This window comes from Rhinatrema bivittatum, chromosome 6 (genome assembly GCF_901001135.1).
Source record: "Rhinatrema bivittatum chromosome 6, aRhiBiv1.1, whole genome shotgun sequence".
Taxonomy (NCBI): Eukaryota; Metazoa; Chordata; class Amphibia; order Gymnophiona; family Rhinatrematidae; genus Rhinatrema; species Rhinatrema bivittatum.
Window position 1 is genome coordinate 107,760,387 of NC_042620.1, and position 26,752 is coordinate 107,787,138.

At 42.5% G+C, this 26,752-nt stretch overlaps 1 protein-coding gene across 8 annotated transcripts in view; it reads left to right on the plus strand.

The window, feature by feature from the left end:
* The window catches only part of UBR3 (ubiquitin protein ligase E3 component n-recognin 3), a 672,099-nt gene that overhangs the window by 195,029 nt on the left and 450,318 nt on the right, over positions 1–26,752 (plus strand). For 5 of the 8 annotated variants that reach the window (XM_029605729.1, XM_029605732.1, XM_029605733.1 and 2 more), the window contains exons 14-18: positions 2,059–2,187; positions 2,295–2,347; positions 3,048–3,181; positions 21,718–21,819; positions 24,285–24,419. In XM_029605729.1, the coding sequence (XP_029461589.1) occupies positions 2,059–2,187; positions 2,295–2,347; positions 3,048–3,181; positions 21,718–21,819; positions 24,285–24,419 (553 nt within the window). Of the gene's footprint in view, positions 1–2,058; positions 2,188–2,294; positions 2,348–3,047; positions 3,182–21,717; positions 21,820–24,277; positions 24,420–26,752 lie in introns of all 8 variants that reach the window. The other 3 variants (XM_029605731.1, XM_029605735.1, XM_029605736.1) reach the window with 1 other exon arrangement.

Here is a 26,752-nt window from a genome sequence, read left to right on the forward strand (position 1 = left end):
GCGATCTGTGTCCGTCGATGTCCGTCTCCGGAGGAGGGCTGTGAAAAAAGTAAGTCACATCGTTGCTTTACACTGCCAGTCCTCTCCCCTCCTCCCGGAGCAAGGCTGCTTTTCGCGCCTTGCTTCGGGAGGAGGGGAGAGGACTGGCAGTCCCAAGCGTAGGAGAGCCGTCCACTTCCTGGTACCTGACATTTGAAATGACAGATACCGGTACCAACGTGTCCGTGAAGCGTTAGGCCAGCGTACCCAGGATACTGTATAGTGCTCTATACAGTAAAATGGGTTGCGCGTGCCTAACGCTTCATGGATGCTTCTTACCGTAGACGCAGCTTGCATTTTTTTAAATTACCGTACTGTACCGGTATAAAGTTTCCAGCCAAAGTACGGTATTACAGTAGGGGGCGCCGCGAGCAGTGGTATCCCGAGGGGAGCCAATGCCCCCGGGGCGCAGGGAGGCTCATGCGGCCGTCAGTGACACGCATGTAGCAGGCAGATCGGCAGGGCCGTGGTGGAACTCACATCACCACGGCCCGAAGAAAATGATCGCGTTCAAACGCGCTGATGCTCCTCCTCCTTCCTGCCTGCGCGACCCCGGAAGTAAGCGTTGCCGGAGCCGCGTGGGCAGGAAGGAGAAGGAGCATCAGCACGTGCAGAAGAGAAGCGCTTACGGGCCGCCGCAAATCATTGCAGCAGCCCGAGAAGAGGAAGAGGCCCCGGCAGCAGGGCCGCTGTGGCCCGAGAAGAGAAAGAGGCCCCAGCAGCAGGGCCGCTGTGGCCCGAGAAGAGAAAGAGGCCCCGGCAGCAGGGCCGCTGTGGCCCGAGAAGAGGAAGAGGCCCCGGCAGCAGGGCCGCTGTGGCCCGAGAAGAGGAAGAGGCCCCGGCAGCAGGGCCGCTGTGGCCCGAGAAGAGGAAGAGGCCCCGGCAGCAGGGCCGCTGTGGCCCGAGAAGAGAAAGAGGCCCCGGCAGCAGGGCCGCTGTGGCCCGAGAAGAGAAAGAGGCCCCGGCAGCAGGGCCGCTGTGGCCCGAGAAGAGAAAGAGGCCCCGGCAGCAGGGCCGCTGTGGCCCGAGAAGAGAAAGAGGCCCCGGCAGCAGGGCCGCTGTGGCCCGAGAAGAGAAAGAGGCCCCGGCAGCAGGGCCGCTGTGGCCCGAGAAGAGGAAGAGGCCCCGGCAGCAGGACCACTGTGAATTCTTCTTCATGGAAAAATAAGACATCCCCTGAAAATAAGGCCTAGTGCATCTTTGGTAGCAAAAATTAATATAAGACACTGTCTTATTTTCGGGGAAACAGGGTAGACTGGAATAAACAGTCAAGTTAAATCAACCTGACCCCCAACAGACACACCAATAATAGGTTAACTAAGACTGAATCAATCCGTTAATGAAAACAACCAGGTCTTCATGTGTTTTCTAAATTTTAGGTATTCAGACTCCAATCTCACCTCCACAATTTTGACCCAACATAACTAAAAACCATGGCTTACGTAACAGATAAACGTATATCCTTAAGGCCAGGGCACTCTAGAAGGGCTTTCTGCAAGGAGTACAAATGCCTTGAAGACTCATAAGGCTTTATTATTTGTGTCAGATAAATTGGCAACCCCCATCATAGGGGTTTTGAATATCAAGAATTGGACTTTTTGAATTTGATATGCTCTTAAACAGGCAGCCAATGCAGTTACAAGGTCAGCACTAAATCCAGCACCCAAAATTCCTTTCCATATCTTGTTACCAAGGTTTCTAATAATTATAATACATAGAGCTAGCAAAGCCATTATCCAAAATATCTGACCTCCCCATGCTCACTGAAATTTGGTTTTCAACCATGGTCATTCCATGCAGGTTATCCCAATGCCTTCTTTGAAATCCACTGCTATTAGGGTTGTAACTGCTACTCCACAATTTACCTTGGGTTTTAAAATCAACATACTAAAAACTAACAGTTCTTTTAGCATACACTAAACATGTGAATTACAGTGGACTAGTATTAAACCATAGAAAAGTATAAGCTTAGTGTTAGCAGAACACCTGTTTTAACTTTTGTTTGTTCTTTATTCATAGGCAAGCTTGTCTGAAATCCATAGTAACATGTGGGTGAGAAATGGCCTTCAGATTAAAGGACAGGCCATGACATATGTACAATCACACTTCTGTAATTCCATGATCGATCCAGACATTTATCTGTTGCAGGCAAGTTAAATCTTTCTCATTTTCTCAGGCCTTACGTTGCAGAAATGCCCCTTGGGTTGGAAGCTGAATCATGCTTATGCTACCTTTTTTTTTTTTTTCCCCCACAGGTCTGTGCTTCTCGGCTTGACCCAGACTACTTTATTTCCTCTGTGTTTGAAAGGTGAGGGCAAGGGTGAATAAGTGAATCACCATTTACAGCAGGAGTTGAAATCCTCTGTAATAAAATGCCAGTAAAATGGAATATTTATTGTTCTTCCCTGTTTACTGTTCACACTGTACTTTATTTTCACCTTTATGTTGTAGACACCATTCATTCTTCATTCTCTGCAGACATTAAAGAATTAGTCTGTGGTATCCTTAAAGTATAAGATGCCTATTGCTGCTGGCAGTAAATAAAATTTAAGAGAAATAATGTAAAGTTATAAATCTAACCTCTACTAGATGCATGCTGTTTTTAGCTCTCCTTTGCCAGCTTAGACTAGTAGGCAGCCTGCAGCATTCACTGCATGTTCTAAGATTGGCTTAGCAAAGGGGAGGAAGTGAAAGTGACTGAAGGACCTGCACAATGTGCTTATCCTACATTCCTCACAACATGTGGTTTTGTTTGGCCTGGCTTCAAGTGCATGTTCATGGTAGCTGACATTTGTTTTCAGTTAATTGAGCAGCTGCTTTAAAAAGGGAACACCTTTTTGTAAAATCGTTTTTTAAAAATTTTTTAAATGTAGTTAGAGAACTGTAGAAATTAAATATATCTGTATTTGAAATCATCATTTGTTCTTAGTTTTCAGATTTGTATTTTTTTTTTTTTAGTAAAGATTGATGGTAGTTTTGATTTTTGTTTTTTCTTTTATCTCTCATAGATTCAAAGTGGTAGATTTGTTAACAATGGCATCCCAGCACCAAAATACAGTCCTTGATTTGGAACATGAGAGGTCTATGTTGGAAGGAGCACTGACATTTCTTGTTATTCTTTTAAGTCTTCGCTTACATCTAGGTAGGAGTTGAAATTATTTAGATATTAATCCTTTCACTGTCTAGGGATTTGTAGCCTTCCTGCCCCCCAAGGAATTTTGGGTGTGAATCCTCCCTGCCTCTCACCTTCCAATAAAATGTTCAAACCACAATAACTTATTCATGTTTTTATAGGCAAATCATATGTTTGGTTTTTTTCAGCATAACAAGGGCTTTCCAGTGGTGCAGAGCTCATATGGATATAGGGTAACATTAGCCCAAAAACTCTTAAGTGGAGACAATTTATGGAATTAAAGTGATTTTTAGCAAGGTGGCTCCACTTTAGGTTATTTTTGGAAACTACATAAAATACTGGATTTTGGAAATAAGGAACATATTTTCTGTCTGTTTTCTTTTTCTTGAACTAGAATAAAAAGTGTAGAATCACAGTGATTTTCGGTAATAATCCTTCAGTTGAGGGATTATGGGTAAAAAAAATTTTCAAAAGGAAAAATTGACATCCATTGTTAAACCGGACTTTCATTATTTTCTGGATTTATAATTTGTAGCAAGATTCCTTATTATTCAGACACTATTCTCATAGTTAAAATAGACACTGTCAGTCATGATGTGGTCTATTAGTCACCACCTTTTAGCTGAATGAATTCAGAACCTGAATAATGAGACGACATGATAATTATGACTGTTTTTGGAAACTACACAGAATGTAAATTAAAAAAAAATAGCTGAAATATTTTTTGTGCTGGTTAGCTTTCTTATCCATAATACCTCTTGAACTAGAACAGATGTTTGACACTAAAGAGCTTTTAGTGATTGTCCGACAGTTTAAGGGAGGTTATGGGTAAAAAAAATCTTCTATAGTGGAAAGCATTGTCTTCCATTCCTGAAAAGCTGCTTATATAGTTTCAGAAAATAAGGCAGAATGCATGCTAATGTAGGCATGGTTTTCAAAGAAAACTCTGGCCTGCCCTCATGCTGCTTTTGAATGATCTGCAAACTATTTGACTGTTCAGGACCCACCCTATCTCTGAAAGATCGTGACATTGGCAGTGCATTACCCTGCCACAAGCGACATAAATTGAATCTACACAAAAAAGAGGAATTCAGGAATTGGTGAGGGATTTTCTCTTTTTCAGTTTTATTAAACCAAAGATGACCACCTCCTTACTTCTATATATAGAACATGCTGGCAGATACAGATCATACGGTCTGCCCAGTCTGCCCATCCACATCTTTTGCTCAAGTTTTATAGTCTCTTCCTATTCCTTAGAGATTCTCTGTATTTGTTAACACCTTAGCACTACTTCTAACAACCATTCAGGGTTAATCCTGTGGTAACTTAGAAGAGTCTGCCAAATTCTGCCCAGAGCCACCTGTATACATGCCCCTACAATGGCAAACTCCCACCTGCCATTTGGATTCCTATTTACTTCTGGGCAAGTATCCTGCCTGCAAGCTATCTCCTGAGACACCATACAGGTCACACAGTTCTCATGATACTTAGTGCCTGGGAGGTTCAGGAAAGGGCCGTCCTCTTGAAGACATGTAGAGGTGAAACAGGGCCTTGTCATAGACATGGTGTCTCTGTATTCCCAGCCAAGACTGGATAGTTCCAACAACTTCAGGGATAATTTTCTGTGGACTCTCAAGGACCAGCTGGGCACAAAATAGCTTTCTGATCAATAGCACTGCAAGGTGTTAGTCTTACAGCTTCATAGGATACTGTGAGATATCCTGACCAAGCCTCACTGTTTGAGTTGAGCAGGAATCCTAAGCCTCAGTTTGAATTACAGTGTTTAAAGGAAATGAGCAAAGGAATCACAGTGTACATAAAACCCAATTCTTGAATAGTATGGACTTTCAGATTGTCACTTAGTCTTTTGATCTCAGTTCAGTAGATAACTGTAACTCTTTGTGTGTCTTCTGAAATCCTCTCTGAAGGCTCTTCAGTTAATACAAAACTCTCTGGCTCATCTTATTTCCAGTTATTCTAGACGCGACCATATAACACCTGAACTGATAAAACTACATTGGCTCCCAGTTCTCTGGCGAATTAAATTCAAAATCCTGTCAGTTTCCAAATCTATTCATAGTTCATTGCCTCTCTTTCCCAGGATTGCCGAAATATAGCTCAGTGCGCCTGCTTCAATCTTCCTCTAGACAACCTCTGGTTGTATCCACACATAAGCAAGTCCGGTTAAGTGATTCTTGTGAAAGAATGTTTCAAGTAGTGGGTCCAACTTTATGGAATGAGGTTTCTGAATCACTGAAGTTAGAAAATGACTACCTGCATTTCAGGAAATTGAAAGCCTTTCTTTCTTTTTTCACTGCTGATGGACTCTCATCACCACAGACAGGTCCTCAAGATAATTTGTGTGAGATAATGTTGAACATTCAAGCTCTCTTCCCTCACTCCATCACATGCTCATTCAGTTTTCCCAGGCAAAGAACAAGCTCTAAAAGAAGAGGTATATACTTTTATATTAAAAGCAGAGGTGATATAGCCATTCCTAATCTTGGAAATAGGCATATGGTTCTGCTCGAGAGATTTTCTTATCCTAACAAAATTCAAGAGATATCTGCTTGATTCTGGACTTCAAAACCTAAACATATCTCAGAAATGAAAAGTTCAGGATGAATTCCCTCAACACCATTCTTCCTCATGAAGAAGTCATTTTTTACTCTGTGCACTACCAAGCTGTGAAATCGGCCAGAGGACATGGTCAAGGCAACTAGCATAGCAGGGTGTAAAAGAGGTTTGGACATGTTCCTGGAGGAAAAGTCCATAAAACTTATTAACCAGGAAGACTAAAGAAAGCTATTGCTATCCGTGAGAGTGAATAACATGACTTAGATCTACTTTATGGAATCTGCTAGGTATTGGCCACTGTCTTAGACAGAATGCTGGGCTCACTGGACCTTAATCTGACCCAACATGACAATTCATATGTTTTGAGAACTTCCAGAAATCCTATCTGACCCCGTCGCGTCGATTGAAGTTCATAGGGGTGTGCTTGGTTACCAAAAAAGGAAAGGTTTTCCTTCCATTACAAAGAATGATTACCCTAACCCATATAGTTCACTCTTTGTCCACTTGGCATCAGTATCGGTCAGAACTTAAGTTTTAATGCTTTATTTTATGTATGTTTTACTATTGTAAACCACGTAAGAAATGCCATACTGGGTCAGACCAAGGGTTCATTAAGCCCAGCACCCTGTTTCCAACAGTGGCCAATCCAAGTCATAAGTACCTAAACATTAAATATATCTCAAGCTACTATTGCTTATTAATTAGTAGTTTATGGATTTTTCCTCTAGGAACTTATCCAACTCTTTTTTTCTTAAACCTAGTTACACTAACAGCTGTAAGCACATCCTCTGGTAATGAATTCCAGACCTTAACTATGTGTTGAGTGAAAAATAATTTTTTTTTATTTGTTTAAAATGAGCTACTTGATAACTTCATGGAGTGCTCCCTAGTCCTTCTATTATCTGAAAGAGTAAATAACAGATTTACTTTAACCTGTTCAAGACATTTCATGATTTTGTAGACCTCTATCATATCCCCCCTCAGTCATGACTTCATCCAACTGAACAGCCCTAACTTCTTTAGCCTTTCCTCATAGGAGAATCATTCCATGTCTTTCTGAGCTCTGAGAGATCATATTCTGTGTCGGTGCCATCTAGTGATTTTACCCACTTGTATGAATGCTTTGTCCTGCTGTTTACATTGGTAACATATGTTGCCTTATTTCTCATACTATGAGCATTTGTGTACCTAGCTTTCTAGATGTTGCCCTTTGTTCCCATCCCAGAGGTGTGGCCAGACAGGGTAACAGTAAAAATATTTCTAGGACGTTGACAACCCTGCCCCATCCCCAGGAACTCTACCATTGGAGGAGTGGAGAAGTGTGTGTGAATGGCAGGGTGGTATGTTTTGTGGCACATGGTTTCTCTCACTCCCACCTCCCCATATATTCTTGCTCTCTATGTCCCTCCACTTTCCTTCACCCTCTCTCTTGTACTCCCTTTCATTCTCTCCACTTTCCCCACCCTACCTTTCATCTGTCCCTTCCTGCCACCTCCCATCTCCCACCCCTCACACACACTCTCATCTTCCTTCCCTCACTTCCCTTCTCTCACCCTTTTCCCCCTTCGACTTCCTCCCTCCCTCACTCCTTTTCTCCCATCAATAAATAGGCTGAATTAGCCATGCTTTCTAGATGACGTCCTCTGGGTGGCACTGGGCAGAGCTTCTCTCAAAGAATACAAAGCTTTGCCCTGTGTCACTGTTCCCACGTGATTACTACTTGTCCTCAGTTTTCTTTTTCCATGCAGCTCATCGGCTGTGTGGAAACACTTCTCTCTCCTTCTCATAGAAACAGAAATGATGGCAGAAAGACCAAATGATCCATCCAGTCTGCCCAGCAAGCCCACGGCAGCACCCACCTTGCCATACAGGTTATACCCCCATACTTATCAGTTTCTCAGGTTTTTCAGAGCCTTTGTTTCTTACTGTCTAAATCCAATTCCTCGTTAACTCTTGCCATTGAAGCAGCGAGCATTGTTAGAGTTGCATCAAAAGTATCAGGCTTATTGGATAATGGTAGTAACAGCTGTATCAGCAAGTTACCCCATACTTAATTATTTTCCTAGACCATAAAGGTCAGGGTCCTTGTTGGTTGCTGCCTGAAACCAATTCCCCTTTTCTTGTCTTCCCCCTACCGTTGAAGCAGAGAGCAATGATGGAGTTGCATCAACAGTATGAAGACTTATTGGTTAAGGGTAGTATCTGCTGCCCCAGCAAGTTACCTCCATGCACTTTTTCCTCCTTTTTCATCCTTTAGCCTTTAGGGATCCTCAGTATTTACCCCATGCCCCTTTGAATTCTTTCACTGCTTTTGTCTTCACCACCTCCTCCGGAACAGTATTCCAGGCATCCACCACCCTCTCCGTGAAGAAATATTTCCTGATGTTCATCTGAGTTGTCCTCCTTTGACTTTATTTCGTGACCCCTAGTCCTACCGATTTCTTTCCAACAGAAAAGGTTTGTTGATTATGCATCATTAAAAACTTTCAGGTATCTGAATGTCTGTATTATATTTCCCCTGCACCTCCTCTCCTCCATGGTATATGTATTTAGGTCCTTCAACCTCTCCTCATAAGTCATTTGATGGAGACATCCCACCATTTTTGTCACCCTTCTCTGGACCGCCTCCATCCTGACTGTCCCTTTTGAGATACGGTCTCCAGAACCTAACACAGTACTCCACGTGAGGCCTCACCAAGGAGCTATACAAGGGAATTATCACCTTTTTTTTTTTTTTTTTTCTTACTGGTGTTTCCTCTCTATGCTGCCCAACATTCTTCTGGCTTTAGCTATCACCTTGTCATATTGCTTTACTGTCTTCAGATCTTTAGCCACTATTACCCCAAGGTACCTCTCTTGGTCCGTGTACAACAGCCTTTCAACCCCCATCACATACATTTCTTTTGGATTACCACACCCCAGTTGCATGACTCTGCACTTCTTGGCATTGAATCCCAGCTGCCATATCTTCAACAACTGTTCAAGCTTCTTTAAATCACGTCTTATTTTCTTTACTTCTTCCAGCATGCCCACTCTGTTGCAGATCTTAGTATCTTCGCAAATAGATAAACTTTACCTTCTATCCCTTCCGCAATGTCGCTCCTCGCTTAAATTCTTCTCTTTCACATTGTATGAACCCACAACAACATCTTTCAGTGCTTTTATGATACCTAAAACTCCTGGGTATAAATACTGTCAATGTGGCAAAATTATGCTCATTAGAAGTTGACATAATTACTGCTACTTATGCCTGGGGCCTGACCACGACCAGTCAACACGCTGCAACTCTAGCAGGATGTCACAGAGTGCTCAGCAACAGCATCTGGCGAAAATCGTCAAGTTAAGAGAAGGTGACTGCGCTTTATGCCACTTCATTGGAACACTATTTATTCCACTCGTCGAGTGGGCCCAAGATGCAGCGCATCACCCAAGAGAAGCGTGTATCATTAGTAGGACTGATGCAGTCTTCAGAGAGTCATTGCAAGCAGAGCCAGGTGGGCAAAGCTCCCAGAGTGCCTTAAGTGTCTCGGACCACTAAAAAAACCCAAAACAAAACATACAAAGTCAGTGTATTGATGGAAAATGCTTGGTCGTCCAAGAACAGTGTCCAGAGTCAGAAGATGCCTCAGTGTATTATTTATTTATTTATTTATGAACTTTTGATATACAGACATTCATAGAACACATCACGCCGGTTTATAATTAACTCAAAGGAAAATTACATAGAGAGAGGAGCAGGCAAGAAAAGGGGAAGAAAAGTGGGCCAGGAGCGAGAGAGGCTGAGGGAGAGATGAAGGGACGTAGTTAAGAGGACAGAGCAGAGAGTAACTATAATAGCTATAAAAGTTTACTAAAATCACAACATAAGAGGAGTACATAATATAACTGGATGAATCTGAAGCACGACACTGGCTGCAATAATTCTGGGTTGCACCAGGAGCATATCACGCATTTGGTGCACGATGTGCACCATGATGCACGACGCTGACTTCACACACCTCGACACAAGCGTCTTAGGAAAAATGCCTTTGGGCATCTGCGATGCACAAGCAATGATTGACACACACACTGCATAAATAGCAGCATTCTACGATGCATTTGGTGCGCCCCAAGTAAGTGTCGACTCACGGGAGGCTTCAGAGTGATCAGGCTTCCACTCAACCGCCCAGTTACAAGTCTTCACAGAATTGTTCCTCAAGACTCCAAAAGAGCAAAAATGGGATACACAAATTGTGCTCCTGCCTGAAGACTGTTGGGCTCCAGTGCCTCAGATATAGCGGAAGTAATATTCTCCCTTGTGGACTCGTTCTGGTGGATCCTCCACAACCTCCCAGAAGATATATTCTGACATCATTTCTGTGTCAATGCGAAAAAGTTGCTTCAATTACAAGAACTTCTAATAAGGAGGCATAAAACATCCCACAAGGAACAAAAACCATCTGAGCACTACAGATGACCAGATTCCTCCATTTTACTGACTGCTCTAGCTCAGACTAAAAAATCCAGTGAAAAACCTGCATCACATATGTGTCCACCGAGGGATACATCTGCCACCTCACAGAAGGCACATTCTCTACGTGGGGGGGGGGGGGGGGGGTGTGGAGGAACAGCATCACAAGCCATGACTCAGATATCTCCTCTTCTGCAAACGCTCTTTGTATCATTAGAGGGGGAGTGGCACCCATGCCCAGTACATTGGAGGAGGGGTTCACCCCATCGCAGATTCCCTATTCTTCAATTCAGGGAAACAGTAGTCCACAGGAATAAGAATAGCTGGACCCGCGATTCTCTCCAGAACCGGATATGGAACTGCAAGAGTCTCCTCTGACTTCCCCGGGCACTTCAATGGAAATTCCATCTGACTCCCTAAAAGATCCACCAGAGCCTTTGTCGCCCCCAGAAGACCTAACATATTCCAAATTTATTGAAAACAGAGGTTCCATCTTGAAACTGTAGACAAAGAGGTTATCAGATCCTACAGCTGAGGTAATGGGGATCTTAAAGATATTTGGTGTCCCATCAGAGCCTACCACGTTATCATTGCATGTGATTCTAGATGTGATTCTAGATGTGAAGACATGTGATTCTAGATGTGAAGACAGCGAAACAATGCGACAAGGCGATAGCAAAAGCCAGAAGAATGCTGGGCTGCATAGAGAGAGGAATATCAAGTAAGAAAAGGGAAGTGATTATTCCCTTGTACAGGTCCTTGGTGAGGCCTCACCTGGAGTACTGTGTTCAGTTCTGGAGACCGTATCTACAAAAAGACAAAGACAAGATGGAAGCGGTACAGAGAAGGGCGACCAGGAAGGTGGAGGATCTTCATAGGATGACGTACGAGGAGAGATTGAAGAATCTAAATATGTACACCCTGGAGGAGAGGAGGAGCAGAGGTGATATGATACAGACTTTCAGATACTTGAAAGGTTTTAATGATCCAAAAACAACGACAAACCTCTTCCGTAGGAAAATAATCAGCAGAACCAGGGGTCACGATTTGAGGCTCCAGGGAGGAAGATTCAGAACCAATGTCAGGAAGTATTTCTTCACGGAGAGGGTGGTGGATGCCTGGAATGCCCTTCCGGAGGAAGTGGTGAAGACCAGAACTGTGAAAGACTTCAAAGGGGCATGGGATAAACACTGCGGATCCATAAAGTCAAGAGGCCGCCAATGAAGAGTGGGTGACTCGCCAGAATGATGGCTATTGACACAATACCCTTATTAAATAAACATACACATGCTTACTGTGACTCCTACATCGCTCTAAGCTTCAACAGCAAGAGGTAATGGAAAAAAGGATTTGCACTCATAAAGAGGGGAGTAGCTGGCTTGTTACGGCGTTTACTACCCCAAACCAAATATGCCTGATACTTCACTTTCAATGCATATACAGCATAGCTCTCTGCTTCAATGACAGGGGAGAAGAATAACTGATACTTCACACATCCAGCAGAGCTCTCTGCTACAACGGCAAAGGAGAAGAAAAAGGGTTCGCACTCAAAACGCGGGGAGTAGCTGGCTTGTTACGGCAGTTACTACCCCAAACCAAATGTGCCTGATACTTCACTTTCCATGAATATCCAGCATGGTTCTCTGCTGCATCGGCATGGGAGAAAGACTGATACATCACGCATTTCCAGCATAGCTCTCTGCTTCAACGGCAGGGGGAAAAAAAAAAAAAAAAAAACAAAAACAAAAAACTGATGCTTCACGCATATCCTGCATAGCTTCAACGACAGGGGTGAAGAAAAAAAAAAGGATTCGCAATCACAAAGCGAGGAGTAGCTGGCTTGTTACGGCGGTTACTACCCCAACCAAATGTGCCTGATACTTCACTTTCAAGGCATATCCAGCATGGCTCTCTGCTTCTACAGCAGGGGAGAAGAAAAAAAAAACCAACAAGAGCTGTACAACATAGTCTAGGTAAAACAAATAAGCATGGGTGTAGCTTGCTTATCGCAGCGGTTACTGCCCCTACTACCCCTAACTAATCAAGCTAGATATTTCACTTGCATGCAGCTCCATCACTGCTCTCTACATTAATGGTGGGGGTGGAAGGGGAATAGAACAAGGAGCTAAGAGTAACAGATAAGAATGAGAGAAAAAATGTGTGAGGCTTGCTGGGCAGACTGGATGGGCCATTCGGTCTTCTTCTGCCGTCATTTCTATGTTTCTATGTTTCTATGATGGGTAAATCTTGAGAGTTCCCATTTTCAGGGCAGCCGATCTCTTGCAAGATAGACCTGAAATTCCACATGAGAAAATCACATCATTGTAGTCCAGTACAGCTTCCTCATGCTTCCATGGTCGTAGAATCGACCATAAGAAAAAATCTAAGAAGCCACTGTGGCATTCAAACACACTTCCAGTCAAGGACAAGTACCTGGATGAATTTGGAAGTAAATTCCACGTGAGAAAATCACAAAACCTCAAACTGCACATTTCAACTGCGTATGGAGACCAGGTTTCTCTCAACCCTTAACAGATCTGGAAGAGGGCTTATGCCATCTGCTCAGAACCATTTATGAGGCCTTCAAGATTTCGGCTCGTATGTCAACTACTTCTGTAGCAGCCTGCAGGATAGCCTGGCTCTGTGCCAGTGCTATACGGGAAGATGTCCATGAAAAACTAGTGGACTTACCCTGTAAATGGGACAACCTGTTTGGGGATAAGCTGCGAGAGACCGTCTCACAACTAAAGGAGCAAAATGTAGCGGTCTTCTCTCGCTTCCCCCTTGAAGTTCAATTCTACTCTAAGATTATGGTGGCGTCCATACGAGAGCTGTACATGTCCTACAGACCTCCGGCATACCAACCCCCTAGACAACAGGCAGCAAGCCCAATCCAGAGCCCACCCAAGAAGCCAATGAACACACAAGCAGCAGCAAGGACACGAACAGAGTTTGGCCACAGCTACCCTTAACAGTGGGGGGCAGAATATTCCATTTCTACCATTCCTGGGATTCCATCATATTGGACCATTGAGTATAGTTTGCAATGGGTACAAGCTAAACTTTAAGAGGAACTCTCCACTCTCGTACCTTGTTCCTTTGTTTCGGGATCATGCACACAATATGCTTTTACAACAGGAGGGTACACTCTTTGCTTCATCAACAAGCAGCTCAAATGTTACCTCAGCACAAGCTCAGCAAAGGGTTTTATTTCCAATATTTTCTCATCCTGAAAGAATGGAGATCTCCATCCAATTTTGGACTTGCGTGCCCTCAAGTGTATTTGGAGGCAGAAATTCAAGATGACATATCTCAAGTCCGTCCTACAATTCCTCCAGCCCAATGATTGGATGTGCTCACTGGATCTCAAAGATGCTTACTTCTACATCCGAATGTACTGATCTTCCTGGCACTACCTGTGTTTTTTTCAGGTCAATAGCCAACATTGGCCTCCCCTTTGGCCTCTCGTTGGCCCCGAGAGTCTTTACAAAATGTCTGGCTGTACTGTGGCCCACTTAAGAAGAAAGGAAATAAGGGTCTTTCCTTATCTAGATGATTTGTTTCTTGACTTTCCACAATTCACAATTCTCCAAATGCACTTAGTTAAAATGATAGTCTGCCTGGAGAACTTGGGCTTCATAATAAACTATGAGAAGTCCAACATCTAGCCAACGCAAGTGCTACAATTCACAGGAGCAAAGATAAATACAATTCTGTGCAAGGCATTTCTTCCCACCGAAAGAGCCCAGACATTTTTCATTCTACTTCTCCAGTTGAAACAGTCACATCGCACAGCACGACAAGTTCTCACCCTGCTGGGACATATGGTGGCAGCACTTTTCTTCGTCCTGCACACTCACTTTCATATGTGATGCCTACAATGGGGGCTCAAGGCCCAATGGTCCCAGTACAACCAACTAATGTCCAAAAGGGTGGCTATGACTCGAGCTTTGAAGATAGACATAACATGGTAGCTATCCCTATCAGTCTTAATGATGGGTGCTCCATTTCGCAGCCCCATGCACAAGGGGTTGGGGTGCTCATCTGCGAAATCAGAAAACACAGAGCTTATGGTCTTCGGTGGAGAAGACTTTCAGATCAACCTGCTGGAGTTGAGGGTAATAAAGAACACAGTTCACCCATTTGCACCTCATCTTCAGGGAAAGACTGTGATGATACATACAGACAACCAAGTAGTTATGTTTTAAATAAACTAGGAAGGAGGGTCTGGTTCCAGGATGCTGTGCAGAGAGGCGGTTCAGATTCTAGAATGGGCGAATGCGCGCTTGATAATGCTGCAGGTATCCTACCTTCCTGGAGTGGTGAAAACTGAAGCTGACAGGCTCAGCAGGATCTTTCACATCCACGAGTGGTCTCTACATCAGAATGTAGCAGTCTTTGTGGCATTGGGCACACCATGCATGGACCTCTTTGAGACAGACAGCAACAGAAAGCTAGCAAGAGTTTGCTCAATCTACCCAAGCCCTGGAAGATTTGCGCAGGATGTGTTCCTCATTCCCTGGGTGGGGGACCTAATCTATGTGTATCCACTAAAATGCATCGCAGACAAGACAGATCTCATCCTCATTGCTCCAGTCTGATCCAGACAACTGTGGTAGGCCTATCCAGTTCAACTTTCCATTCATCCCCCAATTTCATTAGACAGAAGTGCAGACCTGCTGACACAGGAAGAGGGCACTCTGCTGCACCTCATGTATTCCTCCATTCCTATGGCTGACAGCATGGAGCTTGAGAGGAAGATATTGAACCATTTCTGTTTACCACCAGGGATGCAAGACATTCTAGATTCTGCCAGGAAACCATCCACAAGGAAAAATTATGCATTAAAATGGCAACATTACCTTCTTTGGTGTGAGACAAGGGCATAGACCCATTCTCTTGTCCCCTTGAAATGCTGTTGGACTATCTGCATATGCTATTCACAACAGGATTGGCAATGCCATCTATCAGAATACACTTAAGTGTGATAGAAGCATATCATTTCCCAAAGGATGGGCTCCCCATTTCAGCCCATCCATTGATATCACGATTCATGAAGGGACTTCTGAGGCTTTCACCACCAATCTCCAAACCTCCAATCCCTTGGAATATAATCATGGTATTGGAAAAGCTCATGCTTCCACCTTTCAAACCTCTGGACACTGTCCCTATGAAGTATTTAACTTGGAAAGTAGTGTTCCTGGTCGCAGTGACTTCACTAACTCTTCTCACTGAACTTCAAGCCCTAGTTCACTATCCCCTTACTCGCAATTTTACCATGATAAAATCACCCTATGGTCACATCTGTTCTTCTTTTCCAAAGTTGTCTCAGCGTTTCATCTGAACCAAATGATCACGTTACCTACCTTTTTTCCAAAGTCACATAAGAGCAACAGGGAAAGATTGCTTCACACCTTGTACTGTAAGAGAGCTTTGTCCTATTACAAAAAGAGAACTCATGCTAGTAATCAGGCATCCCTGCTCTTTCTTTCATTTAATCCAAATGCACCGGGGTTGCCACTAGCGAAGTTCTGTTATTCAGCGCATTCAGCCCAGCTTATGACATCAGTTAAAGCTCATCAGCTTAGAGCTGTTGCAGCTTCTATTGCACATCTACAATGTGCCTTTGGACATTTGCAAAGCGGCTATGTGGTCCTCTATCTATACCTTCATGACTCACTATTGTCTCAACCAACAAGCGGCTTCAGATGCCTTGCTGGTGTCGGCAGTGTTGCACCATACAGCTGGATTTCGAGGCTGTCCACGGAACTTGCGGGTTGCGCACACTGCAAATGAGTAACCGCAATTTGTGACTGTGTCATCCCTTATGGATCTGGTGACAGTGTGTGCATGAAAGCAACCCTAAGCTGGGGACTTCCAGAGAGTATGGCTAATTCAACCTGTTTATTGACCGGGGGGGGGAAGCAAGTTTGCTTATAGTAAATGGTGTTTTTGTAGATAGCAGGATGAATTAGCCATGTGAACCCCGCCCTACTCCCTGGACAGCCTTTACCTTCGCTGCATCTACCAACAAATTTATGCAGGCTTTTACAAAATTTCCCCTCCAGACTATGAAATGGAATTCTTTTTCATTTCAACAATTACAAGAGAAGTACAAATTTTCAAACCTGAATAATTTTTAGTTCCTTATATATATTACACATTCTATTAGACCACCCCTATATAAAAAAAACCAAAAAAAACCACATGAACAATTCTTAATATTGTTGATATTGCTTATCAATAAAGTTACACAAATAGTGAATTTTTCTTGTCAACCCTCTTTTTCATTCCCAACATAGGGAATTCCGGGCTCGCTTGTCTAACCATTCGGTCCTCATCCAAATGGACAATCAGGTGGCAATGTGGTACATTGTTCTTCCTCTGTCAGGAAGTGGTGCAGATTTGGTCCTGGGCTCTGTGAGGCATGCTCCGACGAGCAATGTACCTAGCCAGGACAGAGAATGTGGTGGTGGACCACATGAGTCGGGCGTTCAGGCCACACGAGTGGTCCCTGAATCCAGTAATGGTGAATCGCATCTCCCCTCTTTGGGGGACCCCGGACGTGGACCTCTTTGCCTCCCCTTGCAACAGCAAAGTAAGCCACTTCTACTCCCTGTTCAGGTGAGTCAGAACATCAGCCTTGGACGCCTTTGCCTGCCATTGGGGCAAGGGTCTTCTGTACACGTATCCTCCACTTCTGCTAGTAATGAAGACTCTCTTGAAACTCAGCAGGACAAGGAGACCATGATTCTCGTGGCCCTTTGTTGGCCGAGGCAGGTCTGAAGGTCTGGTCTGTCAGAGAACCAATCAGTCTGGGGACCTCCTGAACCTGAGCATTAGCCTTGATGGCCTGGATGTTGAGAGGATAGTTCTGCGGTCCCTGGGCCTCTCTGATGACGTGTCTTGGGTACTGGGAGCTTCCAGGAAGCCTTCCACCAGAAAGTCTTACAGACTCAAGTGGAAGAGGTTTTCCGTCTGGTGTGCGGGTCACAGCTTGAATCAGTTTGCCTGCTCCACTCCGAAGTTGCTCAACTATTTGTGGCACCTTTCGGAGGCTGGCTTGAACACAAACTCAGTCAGGGTACACCTGAGTGCCATCAGTGCTTACCACTAGGGAGTTAGCAGTACACCTGTCTCTGTGCAGCCTGTAGTGGGGCTGTTTATGTGGGGTTTGCTTCAGCTGAAGCGTCCCCTGCAACCTCCTGTTGTCATGTGACCTCAATGTTGTATTGGCTTGGCTAATGTGTGATCCTTTCGAGCCTCTGCACTCCTGTGATCTGAGGTACCTGACCTGGAAAGTTCTTTTCCTGTTTGCGGTCACTTTGGCACGCAGGGTTAGTGAGCTTTAGGTGTTGGTGACATATCCACCCTACACAAAATTCTTTCACGATAAGGTGGTTCTGTGTACTCACCCCAAGTTCCTGCCTAAGGTGGTGACTGATTTTCATCTCAATCAGTCATCCATTCTGCCCACCTTATTTCCAAGGCCTCATTCACACTAGGGCAAACAGGCTCTGAACAGTTTGGATTGCAAGAGGGCCTTAGCTTTCTATCTAGAGTACACAGCGGCCCCCCGGCAGTCCACACAGCTCTTTATATCTTTTGGAAAGAATAGATTGGGAGTTGTGGTGACCAAGCAAACTCTGTCAAACTGGCTGACAGATTGTATTTCCTTCTGCTATGCGCAGGTGGGACTTCAGCTTGGAGGCTGTGTCAAGGCTCACTTTGTGAGAGCCATGGCAGCTTTGGTAGCTTACTTGCGAGTTCTATCCATACATTTGCTGCTCACTACTGTTTGGACAAGGATGGCTGATGACGATAGCTTCAGCCAATTTGTCCATCAAAATCTCTTTCAGCTGTAAACCCAACTGTCCCTGCCTAGGGCCTATTGTTTGGGTTCAGGCTGTCTCCCTCAGTTGCCAACAGCACCGTGGTTTTTGTGCCTGTTGGCACCCAGTTAGGTGTCTGTTGGAGCAGCCTGTAACTTGGTATTCACCCACATGTGAGGACTACAATCCTGCTAGTCCTAGGAAAAAATAGTTGCTTACCTGTAACAGGTGTTCTCCTAGGACAGCAGGATGTTAGTCTTCAGGAAATACACCTGCCACCCCGTGGAGTTGGGTTTCTCCTATGTTTTATTTTATTTTTTCATACTTCTTTGGTACGAGACTGAAGAAGGATCCCATGTGGATGCACAGCTAGTGGCTTGCTGAGTGTGCCAAAGTTTCTAGAAACTGACAAAAGTTTTCCATGCCGGGCTCCATCTGATGATGTCACCCACATGTGTGGACTAACATCCTTCTGTCCTCTGAGAACACCTGTTATAGCTGAGCAATTCTGCTGTCCCTGAATTTTTATGTTATCAAATTCATGCCTGCAGTGAATAAAACCTTACTGATCTTTATGTACCAAGTCTGGTGTCAGGCATTCAAGTCTTGCTGCTTTTTATTTATTTATTTACTTTAAATAAAAAAATGTATATACCACATACATCATAAAAAAACATTTGGAGCAGTTCACAACAGCAACATACAAAAATGTTTTCACAAGAATTTTCACATTACTATTCAGTAATGATGTACACCTGTAAAACCCCTCACTGGCTTCTCTTTTTCTTCTTAGGGAATTGTTATTGTTTGCTAATTTCATCAATAGTGATAACTCCTTACCCTTTAATGGTCAATTAAATAAGACCCTGACAGTCTTTACCAACAACTCTTTGAATCTTTTCCAGAATCTAGAAGTGAACCCTTCTAGGCTAGGTGCCTGCTTTAGCTTCAAGGATTTAATTGCACAGATTATTTCCACTTCTCAGAGATTATTTTTATCTGATTACAGCTTTTGTTCTTTGGAAAAATACTGGGACGGTGGTTTTGGACAAGTATTTATATCTGCAGCCTCAGTACTACTACCTTGATAATATTACAAAAATCTGTTATCTGCCCGTTATCAAAATCTAGGGATGTACAGCCTGAAATTTTTCATTTTTTTTCTATGTCATTTTTCATTTTTGTTTAATTTTTGTTTCTATTTAGTGTGCACTAAAAACCATACTTTCTAAATTTGATCACATTTCCCCTGTGCTCATAGGTCTACACTAGCTGCTGATGCACTGTAGAATCATGTTTAAAGTTTTTTGACTCGTAAAGCACTTTCTAAAGGGACCCTGAGTATCTTTTTAATTTGTTTATCCCTTATCAACCATCACATTGTTTGAGTTCATCCCTATTTGCCCTCTCCAAGGGAAATTTATCTGTGAGGCACAAGACAGCTTATGTTTCAATATTAGGCTCCTTTGTCTTGCAGTTTACTGCCTTTGTACCTTGAGGGCAACTCTTTGAAATTCAGGAAATTGGTCATATCTTGGCTTTTTCCAAAGTTTTTGATTAGTCACTAAGACTATTTTATGCTTTGAAGGACTTTTTGGTCTTGAACTGTTATCTCCTTGGAAGTGTTTATGAAATGCTGGGGATTTTTGCTTTTAAGTTTTAATTCCTTTGGGTTTTGGGGATTTTAGCTAGAGTAATGGTAGGTGCTTTGTAGTTTAATTGTATTTGTTTTTATATATTTGCTTGTAATGTATTTTTGTTTTTATTGTATACAATTTTGAAGTGATTATGAAAATCATGTAATCAAAGTAAATGTTACCATTTCCTTCCTTTTAACCTAATTGTCAGTAATTTAGAGGCCTTGTTGCCCTGCTCAAAGTAGTTCTTCTTAGTTAGTTGAACTGATGGTTAATAGAATCATATATAGCACCTTGAGCCTCCCTCTCTTTTTCCAGTTTTAATAGTTTTTGGAGGCTGAATTTTTGTTGATCTTCTAATTTCTTGATTTCTGCAAAATGTTGGCTTCTTGATCCATCCTTTTCTCTTTTTTTATAGCTTAGGACTGCTTTCAGACAGTCCTATGTCTTGGGGCTTACTTCCCCATATCTTTTAAAATTTCTAAACATCTTTTAATCACTTCCTCAATAAGAACATAAGAAAATGCCATACTGGGTCAGACCAAGGGTCCATCAAGCCCAGCATCCTGTTTCCAACAGTGGCCAATCCAGGCCATAAGAACCTGGCAAGTACCCAAAAACTAAGTCTATAATATTGGAGCACATTTATCTTGCAATAAAGCATCATTTAACTTTCAGAATTTTTTCGCAGGGTATGTTCATGATGCCCCATATGTTGCATAATCTGATCATGTGAAGCTGTTTTGTTTCTGAAGAGACTACCTCGTTCATTACAGATTTGTACAGCGTCAGTATATCTGGAATAAGTTAGGAGAATGTGAATAAAATGTATATTCTTTTTGGAAAGGGTGTTCCACTTTCCAAATATCTACTAACATGAACATCAATATCATACTTTAAAGTTTGAATCTGTTCCTTTTTTGGACCAGGCTGCGCCTGAAGAGATGTCCATTTCCAAGGAGATAATTACATCCAAGTCCACCCAATATAAGGGGATCTTCAGCCCATTTACTACCCTGCCTTTCAATCCTCATCAGTCGGTCTCTTCCCATTGAACTTTCAGTTCCAAGATTTCCATGTGTTTATCAGAGTCATGATGTTGTTCCAGTTTGCTTTCGGTATTCCTCTGTATACCTGTCCATCATCTTGTCCACTTTCAGGACCCGCTGCCACCAGATAAAGTCCTTCTTCTGAAAAGGGGATTCTGTTTTCTTAATTTCTGTGTTAGCCTGTCTTCTAAGGGCATTTCTAGCCACTTCCACCATTTTCACTCTTGAGGTTACTCCGCTTATTATGAACAGTCCAAAAGGGTAGAGTCAGTGATATGATATTTCTTTTTTGAACAAGGAGAGGTGTCTCTCAAATCCATTTGCTTCCTGAGTGTTTCCTTCCCATATTGTATTGCTCAAGGACCTGGCTTGTTCTTTGTTTGGCAAGTCATGTAGACATAATATACCACCTCTGGGCAGATTATTCTTCAGTGGATGAAGACCTTATATGCCTGATCAATTTTTTCCACTGCCTTCAGTGCAGTCTTACTCCCTTCCATCAGTATTACTTTTCTCACCATCAGGACCACCTTGGTACAGTCTGCAGAATCACTTGTTTTGGGGACTCCCCCTTCCTCTGGATTCTAATATACCATCTCAAGCAATTTTTTCATGGTCCGCGAGTTTGTCCATAAATTCATCGTTTATCATCTCCAAGTTTTTTGTGCACGTTTTGCAGTTCCACTGTGTTTTTTTTCTCTGATCTCCATCTTCTGTTTGACTACTTGATTCTGTTCCCCACCTCTATTATATTTTTCCTGAGTTCAACCAAAATTTGCTAATGTCATATGGACTTTTGAACTTGTAGCATTTTTGTAAACGGGAAAGCATACAAGTAAATCTTTTGTACTCATATGGGTGTATTGAGTCACAATATTACATTTTCCAAACTTCCAGCTCTACTAATAAATTAAAACCATAATGAAATTGAATTCATTTTCACTTTTGTCCATTGTTTTCAAACCAGTCTTCTATGTATGTATTTTTTTTTCAATTCTAGGAATGACAGATGATGAGATCCTGCGGGCAGAAATGGTAGCCCAGCTGAGCATGAATGACAGGACCCACAGCTCTTTGCTAGATCTTATATCCTTTAAAACTGGTATGGTTTAATTCTTTTTGTAAGCACCTATAAAACATACATATAGTGAAGAAATTGGAAAAAGAGTTTAATCTTGAAGGCTGAATTTTCAAAGTAATTTACATGCTTAAAACTGTTGAATGCATGTAAATGGCTGTTAGAAAAAGGCCCAGAACGCAGTGTGTGTAAAAGTATGCACCTGATTATGGGTGTAGTTTTATGCAAACCAGGGAGAAGTGTTTGGATTGGAACTAGGACAGAGTTGGAACTTGCATGCATACTTCTTGATTTTAAAAAGCATGTGCATAAGCTTACCTGTCTTCCAAAGAGGAGCTGTATCATTGTGCGAGTTATTCTGAGCATGTACAGGCCAATTACCTGTGAATTTTCAAACCAAACTTGTGCACATATATCGCTTTTAAAATTCAGAGTAAAGTCTGTGTTGTAAAAGTTATGCTCAGACTTTACCCAACTACTTAGTTATACTGTTACCCTCCATGTGTGGCAGAAATCATGAACTAGGCAGCTTTTTCTCATGCTCTTCTAATGCACTTATTGCTAGTCTGTTGACTTATGTTTGGTCATTGCTTTACCTTCTCTTAGTCAGTTAAAAGTCAATTTTTAAACCCGCGCGGGCATCCGTGTGTGTGTGTGTGTGCTGACTCGCGCGTGCAAAGGGGGGGGGTGGAAATTTTTCTACATGCACAGCAATGTGATAGGGCCTTTCCCCAATTCCCTCCCAGTCTGCTTCAATAAACGAGCGACTAGGAGGGAATTTCTTAAACCCCCCTACCTACCCTGCCTCCCTTTTCCCCTTTCCGCCTAGACCCATAAACCCCGGCTATTTTTTTTTTTTTCAATCTTACCTGTGGTCCAGGCCCAGGAGCAAGTTGCACAGTTCGGCACACGCAGCAATGGGACAGTGCCTTAATGGTGCTGTCCTGGCCTGCCCCTTTTTTCCACCTGGTTCTTCTGCGCATACTGGGAGTTAAGCGAGTGGCTGCAAGTGTTAGAAAATTCCCTTGGCACATGTGTGGCCCGACCACACGTATATCTCCCAGTTTTCATGCATGGTGGCCATTTAAAATTAGGCAGTAAGGGACCAGACTCAAGCAGTAACTTAGTAAACCATTAAATGCACGTCTTCCTTCTCAGCAGACTTAGAACTGGCTATTGGAACTATAGTGTGCAGTAAGTTTGATAAATTTTGCATTAGAAGGGTAAACAGGGGAACATTTCACTATTGGTGACTTGTGATCAGCAGGTTGAAATGCTGGTTAAATATATCTGATTCTACTGACAGTTCTGCCCCATATGCACCTCTTTTTTATGCTTGGTGCATTTCCATTGCAACGTGGATAGCACAATCTACTAAACAGTTTTTTTGGCTCTAGAGCTTGGCCATGTCTGCTTGTATTTGTTGCAGGACTGACACCCAGTAGGAAACAGTCACCCTTATAACCACCTCATTCATCTCCATAGAGTTCAATAGTATCACTCTCTTAAAGAGTAGAAAGTCACAAAACTCTTGCTTGTTAAGAATAAGAAGGCACCACAACAATTGTCTGTTATGCAATATGCATACACTTGCTGACAGTACCCCTGTGGTCAAAGCAGTCTTGATGTGCTTGATTGAGATGTGACACAGTGGATGATGGCAGATAGTTGAGCCACCCAGTGTGATTGTGAGGCAGACCTGTGCTTTTGAAGCTCTAGCAGTTACTTAAAGCAGTTCCCTTTCATCTATGTACACTCCCAGTTCCTGACAAAAGTAGAAATCATGTATTTGAGAGACTGTCTTTTTGATTAGCACAATAGTTCACATTCTGTTTATTCTTGTTGACAAGTCTATGCACTATATTTAGGTGAGAGAATGCTCCATTTTCAGCTAGTCAGTTTGCTTTACTTTTTTTTTTTTTTTTAATGTGTTGTATATAGCAACGGATTGTAAAAGTAGTTATTGATTATTGATTCAACTTCCCATGCAGTGATTTTCTTTGTCATCAGCTTAAACGTATATGCAAATTTTCTGTGTGTAACCTGATATTTAGTTGTGAAAAAATAAATATCCCTAAATATAATAGTCCTATTTACCATGTATTGCCTATAAAGAAAAGTGGGAGAAATCCCATATTCAGTCCATCAAAGATAAAGTTCTACATATTAATGAGGAGGATTACATATAAGCTAGAATTTCTGAAGTATGGACAGCTGCTTTGATTACTTTTTGAGTGTACAGAACTGTCAGTGCTATAGAAAAATAAACACATATATATTGGGCGCATTTTAACATGGCGCACAGATGGTTGAATTGGCTCCAGAACATTTGTAGCTCCAGCTATCAAAGCTAAGTTTGAAGCCTTGATGATTGACCCTACTGCTTACAAGATTTAGTCTTGTGCTACATATGAATCTAATCTGATGTGCAATAAAATGTGATCTGCTCTACTTTGAAGTTTTTCTTAATTTATAACTCCACATTCCAGAAAATCCCAACCCCAAAAGTGGTATTATTCCAGGCAGCTACAGCTTTGAATCCATGCTGTCTGCTGTTGCGGATTTTAAAGCTCCTGTATTTGAACCCGGAGGTTCCATGCAGCAAGGAATGTATACACCTAAAGGTATGTTAAGGTACAGAAATGCTGTATAAACACTTTTTGAGGCTGAGTAGATAGCTTAGTTTAGAAAATGTTATTAATTTACCCTTTCTGGAAAATGCTTTGTACAAGTCATTGTACCTAAGCATCCATGAAACTAATATCAATTTAGAGCCTTATTCAAAAAGTATTTTTTCCCATTATGGATACAGTCTCTTTTTTTTTTTTTTTTTTGTAAATAAGGTCCTTTTGATTTTTGAAAAAGGATTGGTAATAAAGCAACATTATTGCAGTATCTAGATTCCTAAAAGATCAACTAAGTTCTTGGCTCTTTATTCTTTTGTGATTTTATTCTTAAGTGATCATTTTATCCTAATATGAGTTCTTATAATTTTATACTTTTTAGGCATAAAAGGTGCAATGCTTATGGTTATGTCCATTGCTTTCTTTACTATTCTGTTTTTATTTTTAATTATACCCCATAAGAAGTACCATGCTGGATTAGGTCAAGGTCCATCAAACCCAGCATACTGTCTCTGACAGTGGCCACTTTGAGTTGCAAGTACCCGTCAGATTCCAAATCCCTGCATTGGTTACCAGTTGAGCAATGCATTCAATATAAAGTTTTGACTTTGATTCAGAGGCTTCTTTGAGAGAGTCCTATACCATAGTTCAATGCAATCCTGCACTTTTATCACCCAACCCGCACACTCAAGTCTGCAAGTAAAAATCTCTTAGAAGTTCCATCAGCAAGGTTTGTAAACCTTTGTAAAATCAGGGAGCAAGCTTTTTCAGTGGCTGGCCTGAATATTTGGAAAGCTTTACCTGAGCAGCTTTGAGCAATAACATGTATAAAATCTTTCAAGAAGGCTCTAAAGACCTATCTCTTTTCCCAAGCTTTTGGGTAAAATGTTTCTAATAGTTCATCAATATTCTTTCATGAGCAGGCTTTATGTGGCCAATTTATTTAGTGCTACTTAGCTGGATAAATAGGGACTTATCCAGCTAAGTGGCAGCTGCTGAATATCCGGCTATGTTCAGAGGCCACCACTTAGCCAGATAAGCATTTATTAGACTAAGTAGATAGCCAGATATCTTGGGTGCAGGCAATGGGCAGATTGAGGGGGGACAGCTTATCTGGTTATGTTAACCAGATAAGCGCCTATATTTAACCTTATCCAGTTAAGTTAACCAAATAAGTTAGACTTGCTCAATAGCAGGTCTAATATGTTATTTGGGTATAACTTATCTGGCTATGCTGCTGAATATCTCTTCTAAGGTATATCTGGATAACTTACATCTGGATAACTTAGATAACCGGATATCTTTGAATATTAGGTCCTTTATGTTTTAGTGTAATAATGTAATAGGGTTCGTCTTTAAATTTAGACATGGTATTTCCCATTATATTATGGAATTGGGTGTTTATTTTATTGTGAACTCCCTTGAACACATTAGTAAGAGTGTGGGGTATAAATTTTTAAAATAAATAAATATTACTTGTATCTCACTTGCAAGGTTCAGCGCTAGCTATTCCAATTCTACTTGGCTAATAACTGTTTCCTAGCACCCAGACAGATGAATTCAGGACCAGTGGGTTATGCAACTCTACCAGCAGGACTTTTCAGCTTGGAGAAGAGATGGCTGAGGGGGGGATATGATAGAGGTGTTTAAAACATGAGGTCTAGAACGGGTAAATGTGAATCGGTTATTTGCTTTTTCAGTTAATAGACTAGGGGGCACTCCATGAAGTTGGCATGTAGCACATTTAAAACTAATCGGAGAAAGTTCTTTTTCACTTAATGCAAAATTAAACTCTGGAATTTGTTGCCAGAGGATGTGGTTAGTGCAGTGAGGGGCAGATCTTAAAACCTGCGTGCAGGCGTAGATTTATTCGCGCAACCCGGCGCAAACAAATTTACGCTCGATTTTATAACATGCGCGCAGCCGCGGCAATGTTATAAAATCCAGGGTTGGCGCGCGCAAGGGGGTGCACAATTGTGCAACTTGCATGCGCCGAGCCACGCAGCCTTCCGTCATTCCCTCTGAGGCCGCTCCGAAATCGGAGCGGCCTCGGAGGGAACTTTCCTTCTGCCTCCCCCCACCTTCCCCGCCCTACCTAAAACCCCCCCCTTACCTTTGTTCCAAAAGTTATACCTGCCCGCCATGACCTGCCATGACCCGGACCGCCCCTTTTTCGAAGTCCCGGGACAGACGGGCATCCAGGGGCTTGCACACACCACCAAGCCTATGCAAGATAGGCTTGGCACGCGCAGGGGCAGCTCTTTGGGGGTTACGCGCGTAACCTTTTGAAAAGCTGCCCCTGAGTTTACTTGTGTTTAAAAAAGGATTGGATA